A 21695-nucleotide genomic window follows, 5' to 3' on the forward strand; every position below is an offset into this window, starting at 1 on the left:
CCAACGTTCGAGGCAAAAGTGGGCGGAAGATTGAGTGATTGCTGCTTTCTTTTGTTTCGTGGCTTTCCTCTTATATCACAAGGTCAATTGATCGCAATGCCCAATGTCCTCTTGTAGATTATATCTTAGATGGTACCGAGTAAATGGAAGCAAAGCCAAGAGGGTGGGGAGGGACTAGTTCATAGTCAAGATGATGATGATGATGATGCCCTTACTTGCGGATGATAAGGGATGTGATGATGATAATATAGCGTTGTTGTAAGGTTTCAATTAAAGTGGGAATAATTGTCTCTGCAGAGTACCTATATAGTACTCACTCATCTCACTCATTTGTTCGACCCTATCTACGTCTTCAAACAAATCATTCTCCGAATAGCCAGTCGGTGAGAAACTACACTGTATATAATCTCGCTCTAGATTCGCATCATCTAAGAGCCATTGAGTCCATTTTCGTGAAGATCTACGGAAGAGAGTGGAGAGTAACCTCTCAGGCACTATGAGATCATCACTCAATATTAGATCCTTCGACATCCGGGACCATGTACCATTCATTGAGATCATGACTGGCCCACCACAACTTCAGGCCCTGTTTGCCGCTGGATTACTCCAGCACTGGTACGGCCTTTTGATATACTGTCAAAGTTCAACCCATTTTATACCTACCAGAGGTCAGTTGTCAAATATCTCGATTCCATCCAGCAGTACCTCTCTAGATAGACCCTACGAAGCCTCTAGCTTGGTGACTTCATTACCCCCAGCGGATCCCCCGAAGGCCCCGCTTCCGGGCCTGTTGTGCCCAACCGGCACTATTCCCTGTGTTAATTGCCTGCCTAGTGTGCAGCAGTATCTTTGATAAGTGATGCATATCATTTCTTCATGGATTCTCATCTCATGCCAGGGGTACTTGTACACCAACGAACCAAACCTCCTTAGACCATAGCATCAAAACAGCATGTCCCTCTAGATTGCATGACTTGTCCCCAAACGCCATACCGACCCCTTCCCCCATAACTAAATACGATAATGAGCCATATTCTTCTTGATCTCATCCACTATCTCGACCGCCTCCAGGGCATTTCGCGCCTCAAAATCGTACCGCTTCTGCTCATTGGCATCGTTGCCCCGTAGAACAACGACCCGGAAGTTCTTCGGGTGTCGCCGGCTCACTTTGCATCCCACCACATCGTTGAAGCTGATCGATCGGGTTTTGGTGTCGGACGCTGCTTTGCCAGTATCCCCAGGCATGATGTGCATGTAATCATTGTCAAAGGTCAAGATGCGATGGTTCGATGTCGTGAAGGACATTGACTGCTTTCGAAACACATGATAGCGCCGGTAGTAACCACCCATAAGCTCCTGAGTTTGGGTGAGTGGATGTAGCATGCTTGGTCCGCTCTTCTTGTTCTTCTTGCTTGTAGTGTTCTGTTTGTTATCGATGAGTAACGGCGCATTGGGGGATGAGCTTCCTGGGGAACCAGTTAATGATAGAGGCCCTGCCCCGAATCGACGCCGTACAAGGTCGAGGTCGGTAATATTACCCAAAGCCTCCACTGTCCGATCAAGCGGCGCGATCGTGTTGGACCCAGCCACTTTGAGAATGTAATTGCCCTTGTCGAGAGCCCATCTCTTGCAGACCGAGTCCAAGATTTCTGCTATATAGCTGTCGGTGGAGGTGTTCAGGGTTGTAACGTGAGTGGCAGCATCCAGGTTCATAAATCGGATCTTCAGCGTTTTGGAGACGCCCATTCGAGGAGTAGCATGGGATGTGGGCACCGCGGGCCGGTCAGCTGGAGTCAAGGTATTGTCGTTGAGGGCAGACGAGAACGGCTGTCCCAGAATGGGATTCACGCGAGCTGCTGGGGCCTTACTCTGCGGAGTAGGCTGGAGGAGCGGCACTGTTGGCGCTGTAGGCGTCATCACGTTTTCCTCAGAGGTGGCTTCCTGACTGTATTGCGGGAACAGCCGCTCATTCTCTTCGAATTCCTCCTCAGAAGCCTCCACCAAAGCGAATTCATCATATTGCTTTCCCCTCGACCGGCCCCTCACTCCGGTCGCCCTATTGTTATTGTTCGAAGTGAAGTCTGCTATGTGTGATGCACGGCTCAGAGGCGGAAAATCGTATTCAACCTCTCCATCCTCAACCATCCGTAGTGTCCATCGATTCACATTGAGTTTGTTACGCTCGATGGCTGGCTCGCGACCTTCTTCGGAGTACCTCCAAAGAGCCAACCCAATAGCCTCCGCAACAGTGACCGGCGCCGGCTGATCCGCAAGCTTAGATTCCCTGGCCAACTGAAGGTCGAGAGGTTCTTCGGGATCAGAGGAGAATGGAAGATAAAGCTTGATATTTAGGGCGTCCGCTAACCCTTTACCGGAAAGAACAGCAAATTTTTCGACAGGATTTGTGGGTGCCTTCATGCGTGCTTTAAGCGCTTGCGTCAGTAAACTGGTAGGTTGCAGCCTGCTGATGGGGCGTGGCGGTGGCAGATTTTGCAACTCGGGTGCTGGAGTTCTGGGTTTCCTTGGGGATGCAGTCTGGGATCCAGCTCCGTTCTGCAGCTTATGCATCAACGCGACAGGCGAGGATGAGTCTAAACCGCCAGTGATCCCGACGTCTTCCAACAGCGAGCCGGATCCAGCCGTTGCGTCGAACTCGGACGAGAGTACAGATCCTACAGACTCAGCGCCAGAGTCCTCCGCGGCCTCGCTGAGCCCTCCCAACGTCATAGTGTCAACATTCCTGTTACTAGTGCTGCGAGGCGGGTCCTGATATTCTATGATTTTGTCCGTGGTAGAAAATTGTATTTGTCGCCTCTTGAATGAAGGGTCCATTTCGTTGGTCTCGTTATCTGTAGACAGGTCGCTACTGGTAGTAGTATCTCGTCGCGGTCGTCCCTCATTCACATTCACTGCCGTCCCCAATGATCCAGTGCGAAAATGCGCTCCTGTTGCTGGGTGTGAGGGAGATGTGACCATGACTTCCGGGCCTTCATGACGATCAGACGAACGGATTGGCGAAGATCCAGCTCGTGTGCGGATTGGCATTTTAGAAAATTGGATCTGAGAAGCCCTACTACAGCATCAGTGTGAGTAATTCCAGTAGGAAAACACAGGATCGACACAATGTCCAAGGATATGATACCGGACACTTACCTCCGAGTGCTGTCTCCATCATCGTCGCTCTCATCACTCAAGTCACTACTATCATCCTCTTCGGCTTCTCTTTGTTTCTGTTGTTCGCTCGGTTGGCGATCCCGGCGGCGCGTCCGTTTCCCACTCCGGCCCTGGTGCCGACGACCGATCCCATCCACGTTGCTTTTACCAGTGACCATGCCCCCTTCTTCGTCTTCCCCGTAATCCCCCAACCTGGACCTGCGCAAGGTATTGGCGTCTCTTGAAGCGCCAAAGCGATAGTACTCTGAGGAGACGGCGGCCGTCGTCGGAATAGGAGGAGAAGAAGCTCTCTTTGCTTGCGCTGCTGCGGCTTGGTTGCTAAGGTTGGTTGATCCTGAAAACCACCCGGCGGCACGAAAGCCAGGCGTATTGAGGACTGAGTTATTCACATTAATAAGCCGTTCACCGACTCCGTCCTTGATCGTTGATAGATATGAGGTGCGCAATTGCCAAATGGTAAAGCTGACGATAGGTTAGTGCCCGAGTCGCGGACGAGTGAATAAAGCAGATCAGCACGGTGGAAATGGCAACTTACTCATCATTATGTAGGAGAGACATCCTGTCAGTGTAGCTTACTCAGTTTCAAAGATTACGGTCGTGTCCCTAATGGAATCGGCCAACAAATATTGAACCCAGTGAAGACACAGTGTAGTAGTCCAAACCGTAGGGGGATGGAGGGCTGTGATGAAGGGAAGATATGCGCTAAGCACATGGAGCAGATAATCAAGATGAAAGCCAGTTCACCACAAGCAGGTCCAGCCTGTTTATTCAAAACAAAAAGAATAGAAGGAATGTACCCTTGGGGTTGTTGGTCTAAAGGGTTGATGGCGGGGGGTGCGAGATTGAACCGATCTTCCTGATGAGGAGTAGACTAGTCGTTATTGGAGACCAAGCATTCTGTGGCGGTGCTCCCCAAAAACATTACCAACTATGTATGCACTACTCCGCAGATCGGCTAAGACCCTGGCCTAGGTCCTTCACACAAAATCTGGCCAAAAGTATGGATCCTACCTACAGGCATACATAGTTAGACAGTTTCTTCTGATGTATCTCAATCACTGTGTAAGGTAGTCAGATAGACCATTCATTGTTTCACGGTCACTCTTCAACTATAGTACATTAATCTGTGATGATATGGAACCGCTTCGCCTGTCATATACAATCCTTTTAACTAAATATCTTGTCAGGAGCTTCATAAACAGAGGTAGACAACAGATCCCGGGCGCCATCATGAAGTGAAATGAATACATCTCAGGCCTTTGCCTTAGTCTTTCGGCCTTTTCCTTTCTTGGGTTTTTCGTCATCGTCGATAAAATCGTCGTCGGGGTTCGCCTTTCTACCCTTTTTGCCTTTGCCTGACGCGCCTTTTTGCGCCGCTGGTTTCTTGGGCACACGGACATACTTGTCCTTTTTCAAATCAAGTTCCTCGCTTTCATCGTTATCCTGTGCGTCATCTTCGAGGACCTCTGCCTCATCCGATTCATCAATGGCATCTTCGATGTCAGGCTTTTCCTTTGCCATCTTCTTCGGAGCCGCAACACTGCTGGCTTTCATGAATGGCAGTGGATGCGATCGCTGGTTGTATAAACGAGTAAAGGTGGCTTTTGTTTGTGTTTCCAGCTTAACGTTGGACTCGTCCATAGGACCCAGGCCAAGCTCGACGAGAGCATCCCAGTCATCGCGCGTGAGGAAATAACTGTCCATGAAGTCAATGACATCTTCGACGCTGTCTTTGCCTTCATCCATCAATCTGCGAACCAATTTGTTCCAGAGGAGGGGGATGTATTGCTGTCTGATCTCGTCGCGGTCACCCGAAGCACGGAGACGCATGTGGCCCTGAATTTCCTTGACATAACGCCAGAGTTTCCCTGCACATGCCATATTAATGTTGGAAACGCAAATACTGCACCACGGAGACATACCTTGTTTACTATTCTGCCCCAGCCAGCTGGTGAAGCCGGGCCGCTCCACCATATTGCCGTAAATGAAGCTTGCGGGGCGAACAAAACTGAAAACAGCATGAGTCGGCATAAGGCTCCATTGCTGCTGCGTTCCATGAATCATCCTATCGACGAGATCTCCATCACTGATACTAGAGGCAGCATTGTCCGCCAATTCAAGCAGTTTCAGCTTCTGTTCCTTGCCCTGGTAATTGCCAGCTAGCGCTGGTCTGGTTCTCAGGTAGTTCTCTTGAAGCATCAGATAACTGAACTCGTGATCATTGAAATACAGCTCGATTTTGTCACCCAGAGTGGTTTGAGAGTTGGGAGAGAAGGTCTGAGCATTTAAGATCTTGCTGACAATGTCCCACGGCTTCAGGATCACATGCTTCTGCCATGCTTTGGACATTTCCTTTCCTGTGTCAAAGTCAAGTTGCTGCTGGTCTAATTTGACTGTTGAAAGCATGTTGATGACTTGCCGAATATCGGCGTTGGTCCCTTCAATGAGACTATCCAATACTGGGGGTGGAATCTTTAAGCCTTCCCTGAAGCAGATAGTCGAAAGTCTAGCTCTGATTTGTTCAGCTGTCGGGCGCCTGAAAGGCAACTCATAAGTGACGTGATCGAAGGGCTTCATTTTCGGCAACCTTCGCTCGTTGCAGATTAGAATCAAGGGTATGTGGGTTTTCTTCGCCAGGGAAACTAAAGCTCCCACACCACCTCGATCTCCAGCGGACATTCCGTCAACTTCATCCATTATGAGAACTAGGTTCTTTTTCGTACTCTCGATCTTCTTGCCTTCGCCGGAAAAATAACCTTGCAGGGAGGTTGTGTCTAAGATATCAAGAAGATTGCTTTCCACGAGCTTCTTACTCCTCGTATCACTCGCGTTCGTTTCGACGACATCATAGCCTTCAAGTTTAGCTACCAGATGCGCTGCCGTCGTTTTCCCTATCCCAGGAGGTCCATGGATCATCACGGCGCGATAGACCCCAGACCCATCTTTTCCAGGCCTTGAAAAGTTGAACTTGGCATTCTTGTGCCAATTATGAAGCCAAGTTTGGAGCTTCTCAACAGCGCCCTTGTTGCCGCATATCATATTAATAGCCGTCGGGGCGTATTTCGTAGTCCATAGCTGGTCATCAACCTTGGCGCCTTGAGTCGCCGAGGGAGCTTGAGACCCTGCAGATGCTTTAGGCGTCATTGATCCCTTAGCCTTGAGCTTCCGCTCCTCTTCTGCTTCCATTTCAGCGGCCATTGCTTTGATTTTGTCCTCTTCCGCCTTCTTCTTCGCCGCATGTTTCTCAGCTGCTTTTGAATCCCCGCCATTGGGAGGGAGTCGCCGGATAAGCTCAAACAGCCCTTGCTCATTGATAGTTCTTAAGTTGTGCTCTTGAATCTTTTTGAGCTTGTTGGGTCCAGCATCGCTTCCTAAAACCACATAGCTAGTTTTTGAGCTAGGTGCTGTGGTAACTTTGCCACCGTACTTTTTGACCAAGTTCTGTCCTTCTTCGCGACCGAGGGTATCAAGAACACCCGTGAAGACAAATGATAATCCAGCCAGGCAGTTTTCTGCGCCAACGGGCAATTCTGCGGTTCCGCCTGCTACAGGATCTCGCGATCTTTGCGTAGCAGCAAAATTGAATTTCGCCTTCTCACCTGATGGCGGTGGTGGGGAAGGTGGTTTGATGGTCGGTATGCTGTCGAATATATCCTGGATTTCCTTGCTCTCTGGCTCGTCCTTCTTAGTAGCTACTCCTCTCTGTTTCTTGGCAGCGGGAGCTGATGGGATTGCTCTTGTGCGCGCAGGGCCTTTCGAGGTTTTACAATCCTCGTAATCTCCATCCCGGTCAATGGCTGCAGACTTTCGTTTCTGGCCTGTGCGCGAGGCGCTTTTGGGCTCTGCTGGTGCGTCGTTCATGGCCACGTCGGCTGACTCGGCTGCGTTGGCGTTCTTTCTGCGCGACGACTGGCCGGAAGCCGCACTGGCTGGTTTGACTTCCATTTTCTCAAAGTCATCGTCTCCGTCGTGCTCATCCTCTTCAACGTAGTCGTCGTCGTATTGACCTGGTTTTCGATAGTCTGTCGCGAAAATGTCATCATTTCCTAAGCCATCGTCGTCTTGTAGAACAACTGTGCTCTTATTGGCCGTCCTGCGAGAGCTTTGTCTGGGTGATTGGTCGAGGGTCTTTTTGTTCTTCGTTTCAGAAGCGTCCTCAGCGTCACGGCCATTGAGAGATGCAGTATGAGAAGGCCGGACCTCCTTAGTCTTCGCCACGTCTTCGCTTTTGCCAGGTTTGGTGTTCCTTTTTGAGGACGCAAAATAGTCCGAAGTGGTAGTCGGCTGGCCTTGGGGCTCAGCTGGTTTACTTCAGAAATCGTTAGTGATACACCGCAACGAGCAACAGTCTTTCACATACGGCTTGCTCGTTGCCCTTGACTTTGGCGCAGGTGACTTGGGTTTTAATTCCTCTTCTTCATCACTGTCATCGACAACTTTTCTGCTCCCTGTCATATCGCTTAGTAAATATGGCCCGAAATTATCGTTCCATGGCCGAACGTACGTTTCTTCCTAGCGGTTGAAGCATCCTGCAATTAAAGAATCGGGTCTCAGCAACATTCCTTATTTCCTCAGGATCCCAGTGTCAGTTCTGACTTAAGGTATCAGCTTACCTCTTTCTTTGCTGGCGGTTTCGCGGGAGACGTGCTAGAGCCCTGGCTGGACTTGCCACCGAAGAAGTTCCTAATGTCAGTAGGCATGGTGATACTGTATCGATTCTGAGCTTGACATGCAATCTTAGGAGGCGAGAAGCGCAGTCAAAATAGAAGTAGAGCCCAAACAGGCAACCGCGGACTCCTCACTTCTACCTGGCAATCATTTCGAGCTCGCCTCGGAAACGCGAATGACGCGCTTGTCATGCCCGTGGCTGGCTGCTGGTTCGCTGACGTGAAGTAATTTGGTTACATAAGCGGCAATATCGTGGCACGTGCGCACCACCCTCTGCCGTTTTGGGACCCAAAGACATCGGATTGCAGATACGCCGATAGTCTGAAAGTCTGCGGTCCGTTGAACCAGTTCAACTCACACAAAAGGGCCATGTCGTTCGTTGCAATGGGTCCTCAAATGAAGATGTTGGCAGGTTCCCAAATGACTTATCTCCGGCCTACTTGTGAGGCATCCTGGTGTTTCCTACAAATCTTTTCTGTGTCTTCCGCACATTGAACTGACATCGATTCCATAGGTCTATCGTCACCCTTTGCAGGTTTTCAAATATCACGATGCTTCTCAACATCCTCGCCGGCCCTTGATTGGCTTACACCGAAGTTCATGGAAAGGTCGAAGTCCCCGAAAGGTCGACCACATGTCCCTACCGGTGGATCCTCTCGTGGTACCACTGTCGTCTGGGGTGACTACGGATTGCGGATGAAGGATCATGATCGCCGGCTACCTGCTGCATCTCTCAAGCTTGCCGAGGAAACTATCAAGAGACGACTTAGAGGTATGAATTATACCTTGTACAAGCGCGTCAGCGCCAACATTGGTGTATACACCAAGGGCAATGAGCAACGTATGGGTAAGGGTAAGGGAAAGTTCGACTACTGGACTGCAAGAGTTGCCGTCAGCAGAATTGTCTTCGAGCTTAAGGGTGATCTACACGAAAAGATTGCGAGGGAAGCTTTCCGACTGGCAGGCCACAAGTTACCCGGTAAGGTTTACCTCATGCATCGGAAGAATTGAGAATCCTAATATCCTAATTACAAACAGGTCTCTGGGAATTTGTGAAGAAGGGTGACCCGCCTGTTGTCGGGATCACAAAACTTGGCAACGGTGTCACACTTGAAAGTCTCAAAAGACCACGGAGGAGTCCGGCCCTCGGTACAGACAATACAGCCACCCCTCCCAACTCCACATCATCCAGCTCATCCGCTTCTCCTTAAACCCCGCCTCTGTTACCCAGTGTCATCCGCGCCTTCTTAGCGTCGCTTAAGCACCGACGCCGGAACCAGGTCCATACCCCTGTTGCCTCCTCGTCCTCGCCGCTGCTTCATTCTCCTTCGAGTCTTGTGTATACTATCGTCAGCCTCGGATTCTCTGTGATACTTGTACGCTCACTGTTTCATGTCTCATGCACGGAGTTAAGTAGAAGGAAAATCCAAGAGTATTGTACCTTTATCGGTTTGTCCAGAGATGTTAGATGTGAATTCGCCCTCAAGCCTCTGCGCCTCCTCTTGGTCCTCATCTGTCAGCTTCTGGCTGTTGTCGTCAGAGTCGAAATAAGTCATCATTTCGCTTTTCGTGTGTGGCGAATTTACTACATCCTGGTCAGGCAAAAAGTTCGAAAGGGACTGGGCGCGGACCAGCATGAGAGTTCAGCGTACTACCCAACTGTCCTGTCTGTTTGTGTGGGGTCTCTGTAAATAATCTAATGGATTCATATCTGGTCCCCAAGGTTAGTCTATCCTATAAGTTTTATATTCTCGTGAAGAATATGAGCTGAGGTGCTCGCAGCAGTACGTACTGGGTGTTCTCTCCACCGGGTTCAATGTCCAAAAGGTTGGGGTTAGACATGACTAGTAGGTTTCTGAATTTAAAAAAAAAAAAAGGGTGAACTAATTTGCTAGGTGGATAGTAAATGATGCTTCAATTGCTTGCTGATATCTGCGTAGCTTTGCTCGCCCTTCGGTGGGTCAACCCCATTTATATGGTCATAGTAGGTATGACGTACACCATCGTGGAGTCCACCAAGTTCATGCTTGCGACTTGATCACTTTTGCTAGATCTTCAAGCGTGCAAGACACATAGCATAAGGAAATCCCATTCAGTTTTGGCATTTAAAATGTATACTGCTGTGCACTAATAGAATCAAACCGTTCTCTGCTCAAGAGACCGAGTCACAATTTATGAACTAGGCATTACAGGGTACGCAAATCGGTATCATAAGGGCCCATCCACCAATACAATCAATACCTCTTACTTTCGGGACATAGCCCGTTTTATACATTCATTAGTCATGGCAAAAGATGTGTCTAGAAGTCCATGCCCATCAAGTAACTGCGAAATATCGTCAGCAATTGGTCAAAGAGCGTGCTCAGTAGATGGAGTATCCAACCTTTCGTAGATGCGCATAAACTTGGCAACGAAGGCCTCTAGGTGGAAAATCACTTTCTGTACCCAGTTTCAGTATATGCTCCCGTGTTGGTCTAGGCAGATAGCCCTTACGCTTCCTTGAGTGATTCTGTGCTCGTAAAATGCGGACCATTTAATTACATCTGGCTTCAGTGCGTCGTCCACTCTTGCAACTAACTTGAAAGTCAATGTCTGTGAACCTATTAGCAGGAGCCATTTCGGACGTGGATCGAGTGTGGCAATCAAACCTTGATGATTGTCGTAGGTGGTATGCAGTGGGTAAGGAGGTCATATAACCGCGCGCGGACCTGCAGCAAACGGGCCGGTGACCGCTCAGCGAGTATCTCGTCTGCAATTAATGAGATAAGAGCTTCCCAGTCAGGCGGGGGAATTGGCGTGTTGTCCGTGACCTTCTCCCTGATTGAGTAGCATTGTTAGTTACACACCGGCAATCACATATAGCACTGAGCACCCACGTCTGAGCGTATATCGCCTCGAACATGAGAAGCGCTCGCCGAAGATTGCGATCGCTCTCCTTGGCTATTCTCTTGTTGAGTCCAGGGGCCTCCGGCCAGCCTTCCCTTTTACCAGCGTTCTGTAATACCGAGCAGATTTGTTCCTCCGTAGGTGCAGCGACCCTGACCAGCAGGGTTCGAGAACGGATCGGAGCAATAATGTTCGACGTGCTATTTGCCAGCAGGATCAGTCTTAGGTTGGGACTGTATTTCTCCATAGTTCGTCTCAACGCCGCTTGCGCATCGCGAGTCAAATGATCTGCCTCGTTGATGACAACGACTTTAAACCGTTGTTTCGCAGATAGATCAACCTGCTGAGTCTGCGCGACCTCCTTGAGCAGCTCTTGGATGACCACCCGATCATAGTTGCCAACGTCGGATGGGGTGATCTCGAGATGGTAGACGGATGATACGATGTTGAATTCAAGTTTTCGATTGCTTGTGGTTTGGAAGACTCTAGCGTCAATTTTGATCTTCTCTACTCCCGAGCCGTACAACTCCTTCAGCGTCGCAATCACACGAGTCTTCTTGCCTGCACCCGACGGCCCATACATCAGGAGATGAGGGAAATCGCCACTTTGAGCCTGCGGATATTTAAGGAAAAGTCAATGATCTGCTCATCATTCAGCAGCATTAGGTGTATCTTACCAATGACTTTAGACGCGCGGAAAGTTCATGATGGTAGGATAGAGAATCAAGCGAACGAGGTCGCAATCTATCCACTAAAAGAGCCATTTTGCTGCCTCTGTCTGCGATTGTGTACAAACTCAAGTATAGTGACAAGGCAAATCAAACGGCCGTTGTAGTGTATCTATATCGTTAAGAACTGATACGCGTCTATTCGTGACGCGTGAGCTTAATTAGTGGCCCGTGCCCCATTGGTCATACCTATGAGAACAGTTTTAGTGGAATCCCACGTGATCGAGATGAAGTTGCCTGTCTTAAAGTCCAAAGCCATGAACAATTAGACCCTCAATACGAAACCCAGTGAGCAGAGTGCTTTGCGTCTTACATGGAGGGGATGCTTTCACAAATCTACTTGAAGACACGATACTTGTAATCTGAAAAAGAAAATGATATGTACAATACTCGCATTTGTATAATACACGGAAGGACAGGCTTCCTGATATTCTGTATATCCGATATGGCTAATTCCAGAGAGGAGATAGTATCCGCTGTCCATCTAGATGAAATGGACGTAAACACACTGCCTATGTGAAGAGACTCGACCAAATCAAGCTCCACATAAAGGGATGTGTGTGCTTCTGGCTTAAGGGGGTTGGCCGAATGTCAACTTTTAAAGGTGTTTCAACAGGCATGCGCCTGATGACCTTATATCCCGGCTCGAGATCGACGCGAGCCGCTGCACCCTGAGGGGATAAAGAAGCCAGTTTTTCTCAAGCTCTAAGCAGCGGGTATCGGTTTCAGAACCCCATTGTCATCATACTTCGCTTCTATGAAAAGGTTAGCGTTCCATGCAACTTCGAGCGCCTAGACTCATCATCTCTTACTGAAGAAAGTATACGACAAAGTGATGGTGTCGATGCCCTTCATGGCCGGATCTTTCACAAAATCCGGGTCAATGAAGAAGAACACAGGCATATCAACAGACTCTCCAGCATTCAATTTCTGCTCTTCAAAGCAGAAGCACTGTATCTTGCTGAAATATGGGGCGACCTGACCAGGAGTAACACTGTATGTTGCAACACCGATAATGTCCGTCGGGCCTTTATTTGTCGCGGTATAAAAAGCAAGTGCCGTCTCACCGGGCAACACACAGACTTCACGCTGCTGTGGTGTAAATTTCCAAGGAAGGACGTCTGACACTGAACCATTGAAGGTGATTCGAAGACGACGAGCATCGGTCACTGGCGTCACGCGCGATGAGGTGTCACCGTCTCCGGTCCGGTGTGTGAGTACTGGTTGACCGTTCCAGCCGATCTGTTGACAAACCTGCAAGGGAAGATTGTTCAGGTTTATGTCTGGGCTAGAACCAGCAAACCTCCAGTAAGGCTTCCACGCACCATTTTGTATAGAGGAACGGAGCCATAAGCGAGCGCTAAAGTTCCCACAACGATACTTGCGGTGTAGTACCTAGAAGACGTCAATCATATCGCTAGCAGAAAGAAAATCAATATTCGTACATTACAGATGCATTTCGTTTCTGCGATTGGGGTGTATTGAAAGGCGCAAATGCGGAATTTTGGTGTAGTTCCTGGCGAAGGAACGAATTGTGAGAGAAAAACTTCTTCCCAAAGTCAAAATAGCGCGTGTTCAAGCGCCCTGAATATAGGCCGGTCCCTGTCGACCGTAAATGTGCCCATTGCAAGGGTGCACGAGAAAACATGACTGTCAATTGTTGCTTTGCGGATCTATCGGGGAATGCATTGTCTGAGACGAAGCTGATATGAATATATGTCACATGATCTGTCCTCTTATCGATAAGAACAATATCATAGCCCACCAGCCCATTGGTCCCTCTTGGTACATCGCAACCCGCGGACCTCAATGTCAGACAGAAGAAGGAAGAAGATCTGACCAAGCCATCAGAGAAGGACGCAGTATCCTATCTGCCGTCTGGTATCATGGACGATGCAAGCTTCGAAGTGACGTGGTCAAACGAAGAACTCGTTGGTTCTCGAAGATTTATTTATATCAACTGAGATGACATTTCTTCGTGTTCTTGAAATAACCAGCAGAGGATATCCTTCCCTACCACCCTGCTTCTACAAGTATGGACTGGATGATCTGATCATACCTGTGACCAACCCAACACTTCGGTAAGATACAAAGCGGTCTCGATGTAGGTGCCACCATGCACAATACTCGGCCTGTTTGCTTTGTCTGCTACGCCTCTCTCAAAAGTGCCCAACACCCTAAGACAAATGCTCAAATGCTGAATTGTGACCTACATGAAACCACCTTGGATACCGACCAAGTGATTTTCACTATCAAGGAAGCCCAGATCTATATTGTGCAACTACCGGTGACCAATAATTGCCCCAGCCTTACAAGCCACATGAACCTCATATTTCTCATGTCCCTCTTGTCCCACATGAGGGTATATGTGTTAGGCTCTCCATCAACTATCGAGTGCACCATGTTCATTCTGGGATGTTATTAATCATAGGAGAGGATAAAAATCACCAGCTGTTTATTATGCCGTTTGCACATGACCAGAGTCTCAGGCCAGTCTCAGCTTGCGTCTTTCCCAGGGCAGCGCATCAAACTCCGAATGTGGATCAGTCAATGATCCAACAGAAATTCGCAAGCCTCCTACCCTCATGAGAACCTCCACTTCATGTAAAGATTTCAGAATGAGAAGATCACAAAACCCGCGATGGGGATTCCAGCCTTCTTCTTCCCGCCATGCGTCCCCTTGTATAACCATACAGAAATAGTGTTCAATATCACTGCCGAACTTGTCCAGATCCGCTTCTTGTGTATCTGCGGACCTGGGAATACAGCATGAACAATCAAAGATCTGCGACTGATCTAGGACCAAAGTCAAGCCGTGGCCGCTTAAGTTTCGGGTAAGTGTCTTAAGTCCAACGCAGGAGCCTTCCACGAGGATGTGTGAGCCGTCCAGGACATGGCCATATGGGCGTTGGGGATCGGCAAGATTAAGGTGGTGAGATACCAGTCTCAGCTGGTATTTATCAGCCAGGAGGGATCCTTTGCATGCTCCCACATTAGATCCTGGGGCCACCCAAGAGCACGAGACATTACTGTACCGTCTACGCTGGCCCAGCTCCAGCTTGGAGCTCTGTACTCTGTTGCTGGGCGTAAGACACCGTATGGCCGTGACCAACCAAGGCCAAAGGCGATGTCACTGCTCCAAATTCCCGCGAGATACTCGCCCAGAGTGCCATCGTTGATGGCAGATGCGAGGGGAGCCATGACGAGTAGCTTATCGGATGTCACATCGACTGATTTCTTTGAAAAGGCATCTACACACCTATGCCAGGCCTCGAGTCGTGCCACTCGCTTGCTGACGTCCACCTCGCCGCCAACGCCACCAGCTTCCTCCACTCGATCTTGGAGAAACCTGTCGATGTACGGCTGCACGGCTCCCTTGACGTAGCACCGTCGAATTTGCCCGGAGCCTATTTTTTGTCGACAATTCGAGAAGCCTCAAACTGGAACCCAGAAGAACACTCCCAGATCAATTGACGCCTCGTGACATGTAAAATGCGCGGAGCTAGCATTCTTTCGACAATCTCCCACCCCGTCCCGCTGTCGCTGACTCCTCAATATCCGTTGTCCATCGCAGGAGCTGCTGCCGAAGGTACTTGTCTTTGTTCCGGCCTAGTGCAGGAGAGTAGAATACGCGTCTGTCATGGAAGATTCCCGAGTCCGGATCTTTCGCAGCTTCCGCTGAAAGCATCAAAGCTGCTTGTCCGTATAGTGCCGCAATTCGAGCTGGATCGCTGCCCCATTCCTCTCTGGAAGTGCAAAGGGTTCGGGTCCACAGGTACTGGTACCCTAGCTTGCGTGCAATTTCTATCGCGTCGGCCAAAGTCTTCGGCAGGGAAGGCCCATCTAAGGGAGCCGAGAAGCCGGTATTACCTGACTCTCGCTGAGATGAAGGCTCGAAATCCCCGGAGCAGTAGCTTAAAATCACATATGACCCTGATCTACCATTCGACGAACACAGCTTGGGGGCAACTGCGGGATCTGCCGGGATCTCAATGATAGTCTCCGGCAGTTTAACTGCCAAAGTCTTGGAACAGGTGCTACGGGCTGTACATTCAGCAGTCCAACCTCGAACCAGATGAAGGCACTTTTCGTCCCTAAGGTCGATGGGGATGCGACGGACACAATCGACATCCTCGTCTAGTGGGCCTGCAATGATCAGCCTTTCAAGAGCGATGCTTCCAGTATGAATTGTACACACCTTCATAATCCTCTGAAACGCACTGGTCCAAGCACAAGTCGTCTGCGGAATAAGTGCCGTCACTAAGCTTCGTCGGCTCCCTTGCGTCCAAGCGGGAACTGTCTAGAAAGATCACTCGCTCGGCAAGCTCGTCAAGCCTTGTCGTCCATTCACCAGAAGTCTGCAACACGTTACAGAAGAATCTGCATGCGTCGCAGCCTTTTTCAGCTCGCGTAAGTAGGTCTTTGAACGGCCCTAATTTGATACCATAATCCGTAAGATCATCTTGCTCAAGGTCAAGAGAGTCACAGGTCTCGCAAAGTGGCATATCGAATTTCAATTTCAGCGAAAATAGGTCGATAATAGTGAGATTTTTGGAGATAGAAAATGATTTAAGACGGACAGATCGTTGTTTATCTCGACGCGGGTTTAGGCTGCCAGGCGGCTGTGCCGCAGCACGCCTGATGATGACAGATGTCTGATTTAACATAAGCTCTTTTCTTTCAAGTCCTCTCGAGGTATACTTATTTCTCGGAGGTTGCCATTTGCTTGCCATTCGCTGGGAAGAGAAAGTCGCCCGTTGATGGAAGGTTTTCCGTGCAAATACCTCAAGGAGTCAATAGTAGAACTAGAGTTATCGTCGACCAAGCATATCTCTCGAGATAAAGGATGAGTGCTCTTAGAGTTTGCTATTCATGTCGCGTCTATTACTGATGTACATGAACTCTCTCCTGGAGAATTCGATCGATAAACGAAATGATGAGCCACAAGAAATACTCTATGGATGCAATGTACAATGCCTCCTTTCACTTCAACACGCTTTTTGCAATTTTTCCGAAAACACCTCTAACCATGCTGGGTCGTTCACGAAGACAGGTGAAAAGGATAGCAGCGCTGAGAGCAAAAGTGACGCGCTCTCGGGATTGATACTGGGATCATGTTAGTAACTGATGGTACACTCTGAGTAGTAGGTGGTCTGCTGGGAGGAAAGAAATGGTAAAGACAGGATGGAACGACAAGGGCAAATGTAACCATCTCGAGTCGAGCGACGTGACATGGAGAAAGCTCATTAACTATACCTTTTTGTCATAATAACGGGGTAACACAGTTGCGGCAGCTCTTGGTGCCACGAACAGCGCAATCTCCTGTCGTTTCCGCGCACTTTCAACCAATATACTCCATCCGCACATAAGACACCCAGCCCCAACACAGAGGCCAGAGTCCCACATCTGTGGTGTCACCGTTTCCCGGCTAAAGATCTTTGGACCAATTCTCGTTCGGGCCAGGCACACAGAATAGTAGAAAATGCTCACAAATGAAGCAAGGAAGGTAGATGACCGTAGGGCGTCGGCCAGGGCCCGCCAGAGAGACGACATCGTTTTCATTGACCGCACACGGAAGACAACTTGCAGCGGGATATAGGTTGCACAAGCGAATTTGAATGTTTTAGCAAATCGCCAAACAGCGTGTTTTTCGCAGTTGGGACCGCAACCCATGTGTACCATTTCGCAGGGGATAGGAATAGTCTTGCTTGGGTCTCCCCACTCTCTAGGCCAGTTGTAATCCTCACACATAGACTCAAGAAGACGCGCCTGGCCAGTTTCTTTTCCATATACGAATATCCCTCGCCTGGCCCGTCGAAGTGCTTCAATGAGTCGGATGTCCACCTTCGCTACCTCGCCAATCCACTTTCCATAAGATCTAGGAAGCCTTTCCGGGAGGTAAAACCATGCCCACATTACTACAGCAGAGCTGGCAGCGAAAAGCCCTGTGTCGGCAAGCACAGGAGCGACAGTCTCAACTAAAGACCAGCGGTTCTGACCTCTCCGCGAAGCTCGCCAGCGTGACCATCCCAAACAGACAAGAGCATCCATTGCTCTAGTGAAAGTGAAAAGAGTGAGGTCCATAGTCCTCCCGGCAAGATCAGGACTGTATTGAGGGGTGATCTTCTTTTCGGGACTATGGCCGGCATTGGCTCCGCTACCAGTTTTGTGGCTCGAGATAACATCGCTGCCCTGCTGCCTGATAGGCTTTTTATTGAGCAGCTGAAAGCTAAACCAGGCAGAAACAAAAGCAGCAACGAAGCGAACGAAGCGCAAAAAGACCCGAGACTTGACCGGTCCGGATATTTTACCAATTCTACTGCTGACAAGTGCACAAAGTCGCAGAAGAAGAACGGGTAAGACAGTTGAGCCCGCGACTAAAAGTGCACAGAATGTTGGAAAACTGTCCAGACGGATAACATTTGTCAATGTGCGAGACAACTGCGCGACGAATGTCAGTTTATCCTTAGTGATTTTAGGATAACGAGCAGCAAGATTGAAGTATATCAACTACGAGCAGAGCAATCGTCGTAGAGTTATGATAGCGGAAGGATGACCTACTTCTTCGAGCTTCTCCTTGTTGCTCAATCTATCATCTTTCAGCCGGCGTAAATATGATATGACCCTTGGTGTTGTTGAGGATAGATAACCTATCGCATACGCACGCAGGATTCTACAGAAGAGCGAGGTCAGTGGTTCGTTGCTAAATGGTCAAGCACCAATGCAAGATGTTGAAGAGACACTCCATGCCATGCCGTAAATGGCAATTTTCAAGGATTTCAGACTTACGGTTGGAAGATCCGAGCCTTGCTCCAATTCCCACGAACAAGCATCGGAGTATCCATGATGCCTAGGTGTTGTTCAGTTCGTTCTGACTCTCATTTCTCATATTTCGGACCAATCATGATAATGATTTTGAGCTCAATGGGGATCACTGTTTGTTTGACAAGAGGCCGAGCTTGCCAATCAAAAATAGGACATCCAGTCGACAAGAGACAAAAGGCAACTCAAGTATGAACGACTGACATGGATATTAGCTTTCTCACAATTGAACCCTTCGGTATCGAGAAAAGTTCCGTGCAGTGAGCAACAGTATTCTGGGGTAGTAGTAGCAGTAGTAGACACTAGACAGCTACTACTCCAAACTGTATGTAGCAATGTTTCGTATGATCTACCGTGGATCCGTGTAACGGCAATTTCGACCTCGGTCCTTAAACTAGAACATAAGAAATCCAAAGACACTGATAGGCTTGCCTAGTTAATTACTGCCCCGGAGTTGTCAGCAGTGACTGGTTCAAGGATGCTTCAAGGGCAGAAACGTAAGAACTAAGACTAGGCGATGCAATGGCCGACGACGATCATCCGTAAGTACGGAGCAGCAGGAACACAAAAACGAGGTCCCCTAAGCCTTAACCTTGGAACACGAAATGCAAATGATCAAAAAGGATCTAAAAACAACCACCCCTAAATTCTCCCATAATTTGCGAGCGAGACTGGGAGAAGCAGCTCAAATACCAGATTCATGACTGACAGTTGGAAACCATCGCTGCTCCTTCTGCTCTGGGAAATTGTTCCGAGGATATCCATGACAGTATGTTACAGAGCTGCAGTGGCATGCCCACCGAACTTCCCCAGAACGGAGCCGTAAATTTAGTAATACCGTTACGTCACGCGACTCTCGAACACACGAACGTTTTGCATGTGATCGACTCGAAAAGACCGACGGATTCCTCCTTCTCCACCAAACTATGGACGTGCCTGAGACTTGTCTCCAGATTCCCATCGTGATATTTCTGCTTCTTCCTTTTCTTGCACATGAATTTAAATGCGGGGAACGATCTTTTCCAGTTGTTGACCATCTGTATGATACCCGTTGTTATCAGCTCTTAAACGCACTGTACCCGGCGATTAAGTCTCGTGCCTACCTTTTGATCATATTTCGTACAATATCTGAACAGAAAACACTCGGTTGTTCTTTGGCGCGGTATCTACCTTATCCACTCTTGCTCCTTTGAGAACTCTGGGATCGTCCAAATCGCACCCTACCGTATCGGCTGTATCTAGTATTTCGATCCGAGATTACGGCCATCGAGGCATGCGCATCTTGTCTTTCTCTCAGGCCTGCTTGAGATTACCAAGGCAGCAATCATTTTCGAGGCTTTTATCCCGATAATTCTCCAATCCGTCGCTCCTTTTCACATTACAATGACCTTGAAAGATCCCGACTCCCGTTCTGGGCAGAATGACGCCCAACTCGGACCCTTTGGTTGTATGTGATTTTGAAGGGAAATCATTCTATTCCTATATCTCTAACTGATTTTACGTACTTAGATTCGTTTTTATCGCCCATGGACACCCCATACGAACCCGCACCCGCGCCTCCTCCAGGTCCTGCACTTCTTGATGACAATGAATCGAACATGCTGGATAATTTCTTCACTACGATGAACTCGAGTCATTTCACAGATGATTTTTGGCTCCGCAACCAGCACAGTAAATTCCTTGATCCGGTCAATTTCGAGTGGTCTACTGAACTGCCGCCTACGTTTGAAGGCTCTACTACTTCGCTCGGACAACCGTCACTTCCCCATCGAGGCATAGAGAAACCTGACATCGTGCCGAATAACCAGGGCGCGAGCTCTGACATACTTGCTGCGGCTTCCATGCTCTATCAGAACGGGATGGCAGGGTCTGACATCAACCCGGGATTCGGACAGCAGCAATTCCCGTCCATGTCAGAGCTCAATTTCAATCACTCTATTGCAAACGGTCACGGTAAGAATCAGCAGTCCAGCAACCATATATCTTCCAAACAGCCAAACTCTTCCCATACGCGCCTGCCTGTTGGCTTCCATACCTCGGAGATGCTATTCGATGTTCGCGAACCCATTTCCCCCGAACAGCAAGCATCAGCAAAAATACGCCCGCTCCACTGGGGCTCTGATGTTAGTTTTATGGAGCAAGGTTACATCGCGCCGCCTGATCAACCAAATGAAGAAGAGCGAACAAAAGAGTTGCTTGGAAATTTGGAGTGCCTTGAACCTCAAAGCAGCGCTGCGAATACTCGAGCACCTAGCCCGGAGCGGACAGCAGGTGGTTACAACTCTCATTGGGGAGAGTCCGGCGGGCCAGTTCCGCTCAACAGCCTACAAAGAGAATACAACCCCGACCTAGATGACTATTCGCAACCAAAGAAAAGACAGAGGACTTCGATCAAGCAAGAAGATGACGAGCAATCCGATGCAGATAGCACGAGACCAAGATCAAGACGGTCAAAGAGCTCGGCTAGTGGCAAAGCGAGGCGGACATCAAATGACACAATCCGAAAGCCAAAGCTGCAGCAAGGAGCAAAAGCCCCCCGTGAGAATCTCACGGAAGAGCAAAAGAGGAACAATCACATTCTGTCCGAACAAAAGCGAAGGAACCTCATTCGGCAAGGCTTTGATGACTTATGTTCACTTGTGCCTGGGCTGAAAGGCGGGGGCTTCAGCAAGAGCGCAATGCTCACTCAGGCTGCTGACTGGCTTGAGGATATTTTAAGAGGGAACGAAATCCTCAAAGCACAACTAGCAGAACTGAAGACGATGAACGGCTTAGTGATGCCCCGATGATCGCCGAACAACTTACGCGTTGACGACATTTTTTCATTTCTAGTCCCCTGCAAGATAATGTCTTATTTTCGACTTCCTTATATTGAAGCGTTTTAGCGATTTAAGAGTGTGCACATTTCCCAGAGGAAAACGCAGGCGTTACCTTCCAGCAGATTTGGAATCAGATACCGGCAACATTGGCACTTGCTGCCGCAAATAATGTCGTTTCCTTTAATTCATATTACTGGTATATAGCATTATACCCTTGAAATAACTCGATTTCGTATCAAACACTACCACACCTGCGCCAATGTCTACACATTGATCTATGATGTATCTAGAGGACCGCTGAGGACGCACCGCATGTTCATATTGATAGCTCGGAGATATAGAACCGACGATCTCGGCAGTGAGAGTGTTTGGGTGCAATGTACCTTGATATCTGTCGGTGGTGTTGTAAAAAGTAGCCATGAGGGATAGACAGCCTTCTCCTTCAGGGGATGTTCTCATGCTGTGAAATAAATAGTGTACTCCATAGGAGAGAGTACCCCATCCATAGATCTGGCTATACATTTCCAGACCCCACTCAACCAACAATGGTTAGTCCTAAGCTGATTAAGCATGTGACAGTACCCGTAGCGTGTTGTTG

General features: G+C 48.8%; 8 protein-coding genes across 8 annotated transcripts; 2 read left to right on the plus strand and 6 right to left on the minus strand.

Moving 5' to 3' along the window:
* Window positions 1-598: 598 nt before the first annotated feature.
* sin1 (Sin1 family protein) lies at window positions 599-4022 on the minus strand. Its single transcript, XM_750460.2, has 3 exons — window positions 3710-4022; window positions 3154-3636; window positions 599-3070 (listed from the first exon to the last, which is right to left on the minus strand). The coding sequence occupies exons 1-3, from the start codon at window positions 3730-3732 to the stop codon at window positions 1012-1014; spliced, it is 2565 nt and encodes an 854-aa protein (XP_755553.1). The 5' UTR covers window positions 3733-4022; the 3' UTR covers window positions 599-1011.
* Window positions 4023-4162: 140 nt separating this feature from the next.
* On the minus strand, window positions 4163-8042 carry AFUA_2G12220 (replication factor C subunit 1). Its single transcript, XM_077804168.1, has 5 exons — window positions 7788-8042; window positions 7679-7703; window positions 7535-7622; window positions 5097-7483; window positions 4163-5042 (listed from the first exon to the last, which is right to left on the minus strand). The coding sequence occupies exons 1-5, from the start codon at window positions 7872-7874 to the stop codon at window positions 4426-4428; spliced, it is 3204 nt and encodes a 1067-aa protein (XP_077660330.1). The 5' UTR covers window positions 7875-8042; the 3' UTR covers window positions 4163-4425.
* A 184-nt stretch (window positions 8043-8226) lies between these two features.
* AFUA_2G12230 (mitochondrial 54S ribosomal protein uL16m) lies at window positions 8227-9053 on the plus strand (the record flags this gene model as incomplete). The annotated part of the gene is made up of 3 exons (XM_750462.2): window positions 8227-8284; window positions 8357-8821; window positions 8881-9053. The coding sequence occupies 3 exons, from the start codon at window positions 8227-8229 to the stop codon at window positions 9051-9053; spliced, it is 696 nt and encodes a 231-aa protein (XP_755555.2).
* Window positions 9054-10484: 1431 nt separating this feature from the next.
* On the minus strand, window positions 10485-11492 carry AFUA_2G12250 (replication factor C subunit 5; the record flags this gene model as incomplete). The annotated part of the gene is made up of 3 exons (XM_750464.1): window positions 10485-10659; window positions 10719-11341; window positions 11406-11492. 3 exons carry the CDS (start codon window positions 11490-11492, stop codon window positions 10485-10487), a joined length of 885 nt encoding a protein of 294 aa, XP_755557.1.
* A 244-nt stretch (window positions 11493-11736) lies between these two features.
* On the minus strand, window positions 11737-13138 carry cox11 (cytochrome c oxidase assembly protein). Its single transcript, XM_077804169.1, has 4 exons — window positions 12902-13138; window positions 12782-12851; window positions 12269-12710; window positions 11737-12211 (listed from the first exon to the last, which is right to left on the minus strand). Exons 1-4 carry the CDS (start codon window positions 13102-13104, stop codon window positions 12162-12164), a joined length of 765 nt encoding a protein of 254 aa, XP_077660331.1. The 5' UTR covers window positions 13105-13138; the 3' UTR covers window positions 11737-12161.
* Window positions 13139-13941: 803 nt separating this feature from the next.
* Window positions 13942-15961, minus strand: AFUA_2G12280 (putative HET domain protein; the record flags this gene model as incomplete). Its single annotated transcript, XM_750467.2, has 4 exons — window positions 13942-14401; window positions 14449-14863; window positions 14985-15602; window positions 15655-15961. 4 exons carry the CDS (start codon window positions 15959-15961, stop codon window positions 13942-13944), a joined length of 1800 nt encoding a protein of 599 aa, XP_755560.2.
* A 478-nt stretch (window positions 15962-16439) lies between these two features.
* Window positions 16440-18301, minus strand: AFUA_2G12300 (uncharacterized protein; the record flags this gene model as incomplete). Its single annotated transcript, XM_750468.1, has 4 exons — window positions 16440-16562; window positions 16713-17966; window positions 18018-18159; window positions 18246-18301. The coding sequence occupies 4 exons, from the start codon at window positions 18299-18301 to the stop codon at window positions 16440-16442; spliced, it is 1575 nt and encodes a 524-aa protein (XP_755561.1).
* Window positions 18302-19171: 870 nt separating this feature from the next.
* AFUA_2G12310 (basic helix-loop-helix domain-containing protein) lies at window positions 19172-21646 on the plus strand. Its single transcript, XM_750470.2, has 2 exons — window positions 19172-19725; window positions 19788-21646. The coding sequence occupies exons 1-2, from the start codon at window positions 19662-19664 to the stop codon at window positions 21065-21067; spliced, it is 1344 nt and encodes a 447-aa protein (XP_755563.2). The 5' UTR covers window positions 19172-19661; the 3' UTR covers window positions 21068-21646.
* Window positions 21647-21695: the final 49 nt, after the last annotated feature.

The sequence above is a fragment of the Aspergillus fumigatus genome, chromosome 2 (genome assembly GCF_000002655.1).
Source record: "Aspergillus fumigatus Af293 chromosome 2, whole genome shotgun sequence".
Lineage (NCBI taxonomy): Eukaryota > Fungi > Ascomycota > Eurotiomycetes > Eurotiales > Aspergillaceae > Aspergillus > Aspergillus fumigatus.

Excerpts from the sequence above, each read along its gene's own strand:
- AFUA_2G12220 (XM_077804168.1), bottom strand. The coding sequence starts at position 7,874 with ATGCCTACTGACATTAGGAACTTCTTCGGTGGCAAGTCCAGCCAGGGC. Across the intron at positions 7,623-7,678 it reads TTCAACCGCTAGGAAGAAAC|GGAGCAGAAAAGTTGTCGAT; the intron begins GTACGTTCGGCC and ends GCGATATGACAG. Across the intron at positions 7,484-7,534 it reads TCAAGGGCAACGAGCAAGCC|TAAACCAGCTGAGCCCCAAG; the intron begins GTATGTGAAAGA and ends CGATTTCTGAAG.
- cox11 (XM_077804169.1), bottom strand. The coding sequence starts at position 13,104 with ATGTTTTCTCGTGCACCCTTGCAATGGGCACATTTACGGTCGACAGGG. Across the intron at positions 12,852-12,901 it reads AAACGAAATGCATCTGTAAT|GTACTACACCGCAAGTATCG; the intron begins GTACGAATATTG and ends GACGTCTTCTAG. Across the intron at positions 12,711-12,781 it reads CCGTTCCTCTATACAAAATG|GTTTGTCAACAGATCGGCTG; the intron begins GTGCGTGGAAGC and ends CTTCCCTTGCAG.
- sin1 (XM_750460.2), bottom strand. The coding sequence starts at position 3,732 with ATGTCTCTCCTACATAATGATGA. Across the intron at positions 3,637-3,709 it reads TCTCTCCTACATAATGATGA|CTTTACCATTTGGCAATTGC; the intron begins GTAAGTTGCCAT and ends ACCTATCGTCAG. Across the intron at positions 3,071-3,153 it reads GATGGAGACAGCACTCGGAG|GGCTTCTCAGATCCAATTTT; the intron begins GTAAGTGTCCGG and ends ATGCTGTAGTAG.
- AFUA_2G12310 (XM_750470.2), top strand. The coding sequence starts at position 19,662 with ATGACCTTGAAAGATCCCGACTCCCGTTCTGGGCAGAATGACGCCCAA. Across the intron at positions 19,726-19,787 it reads CCAACTCGGACCCTTTGGTT|ATTCGTTTTTATCGCCCATG; the intron begins GTATGTGATTTT and ends TTACGTACTTAG.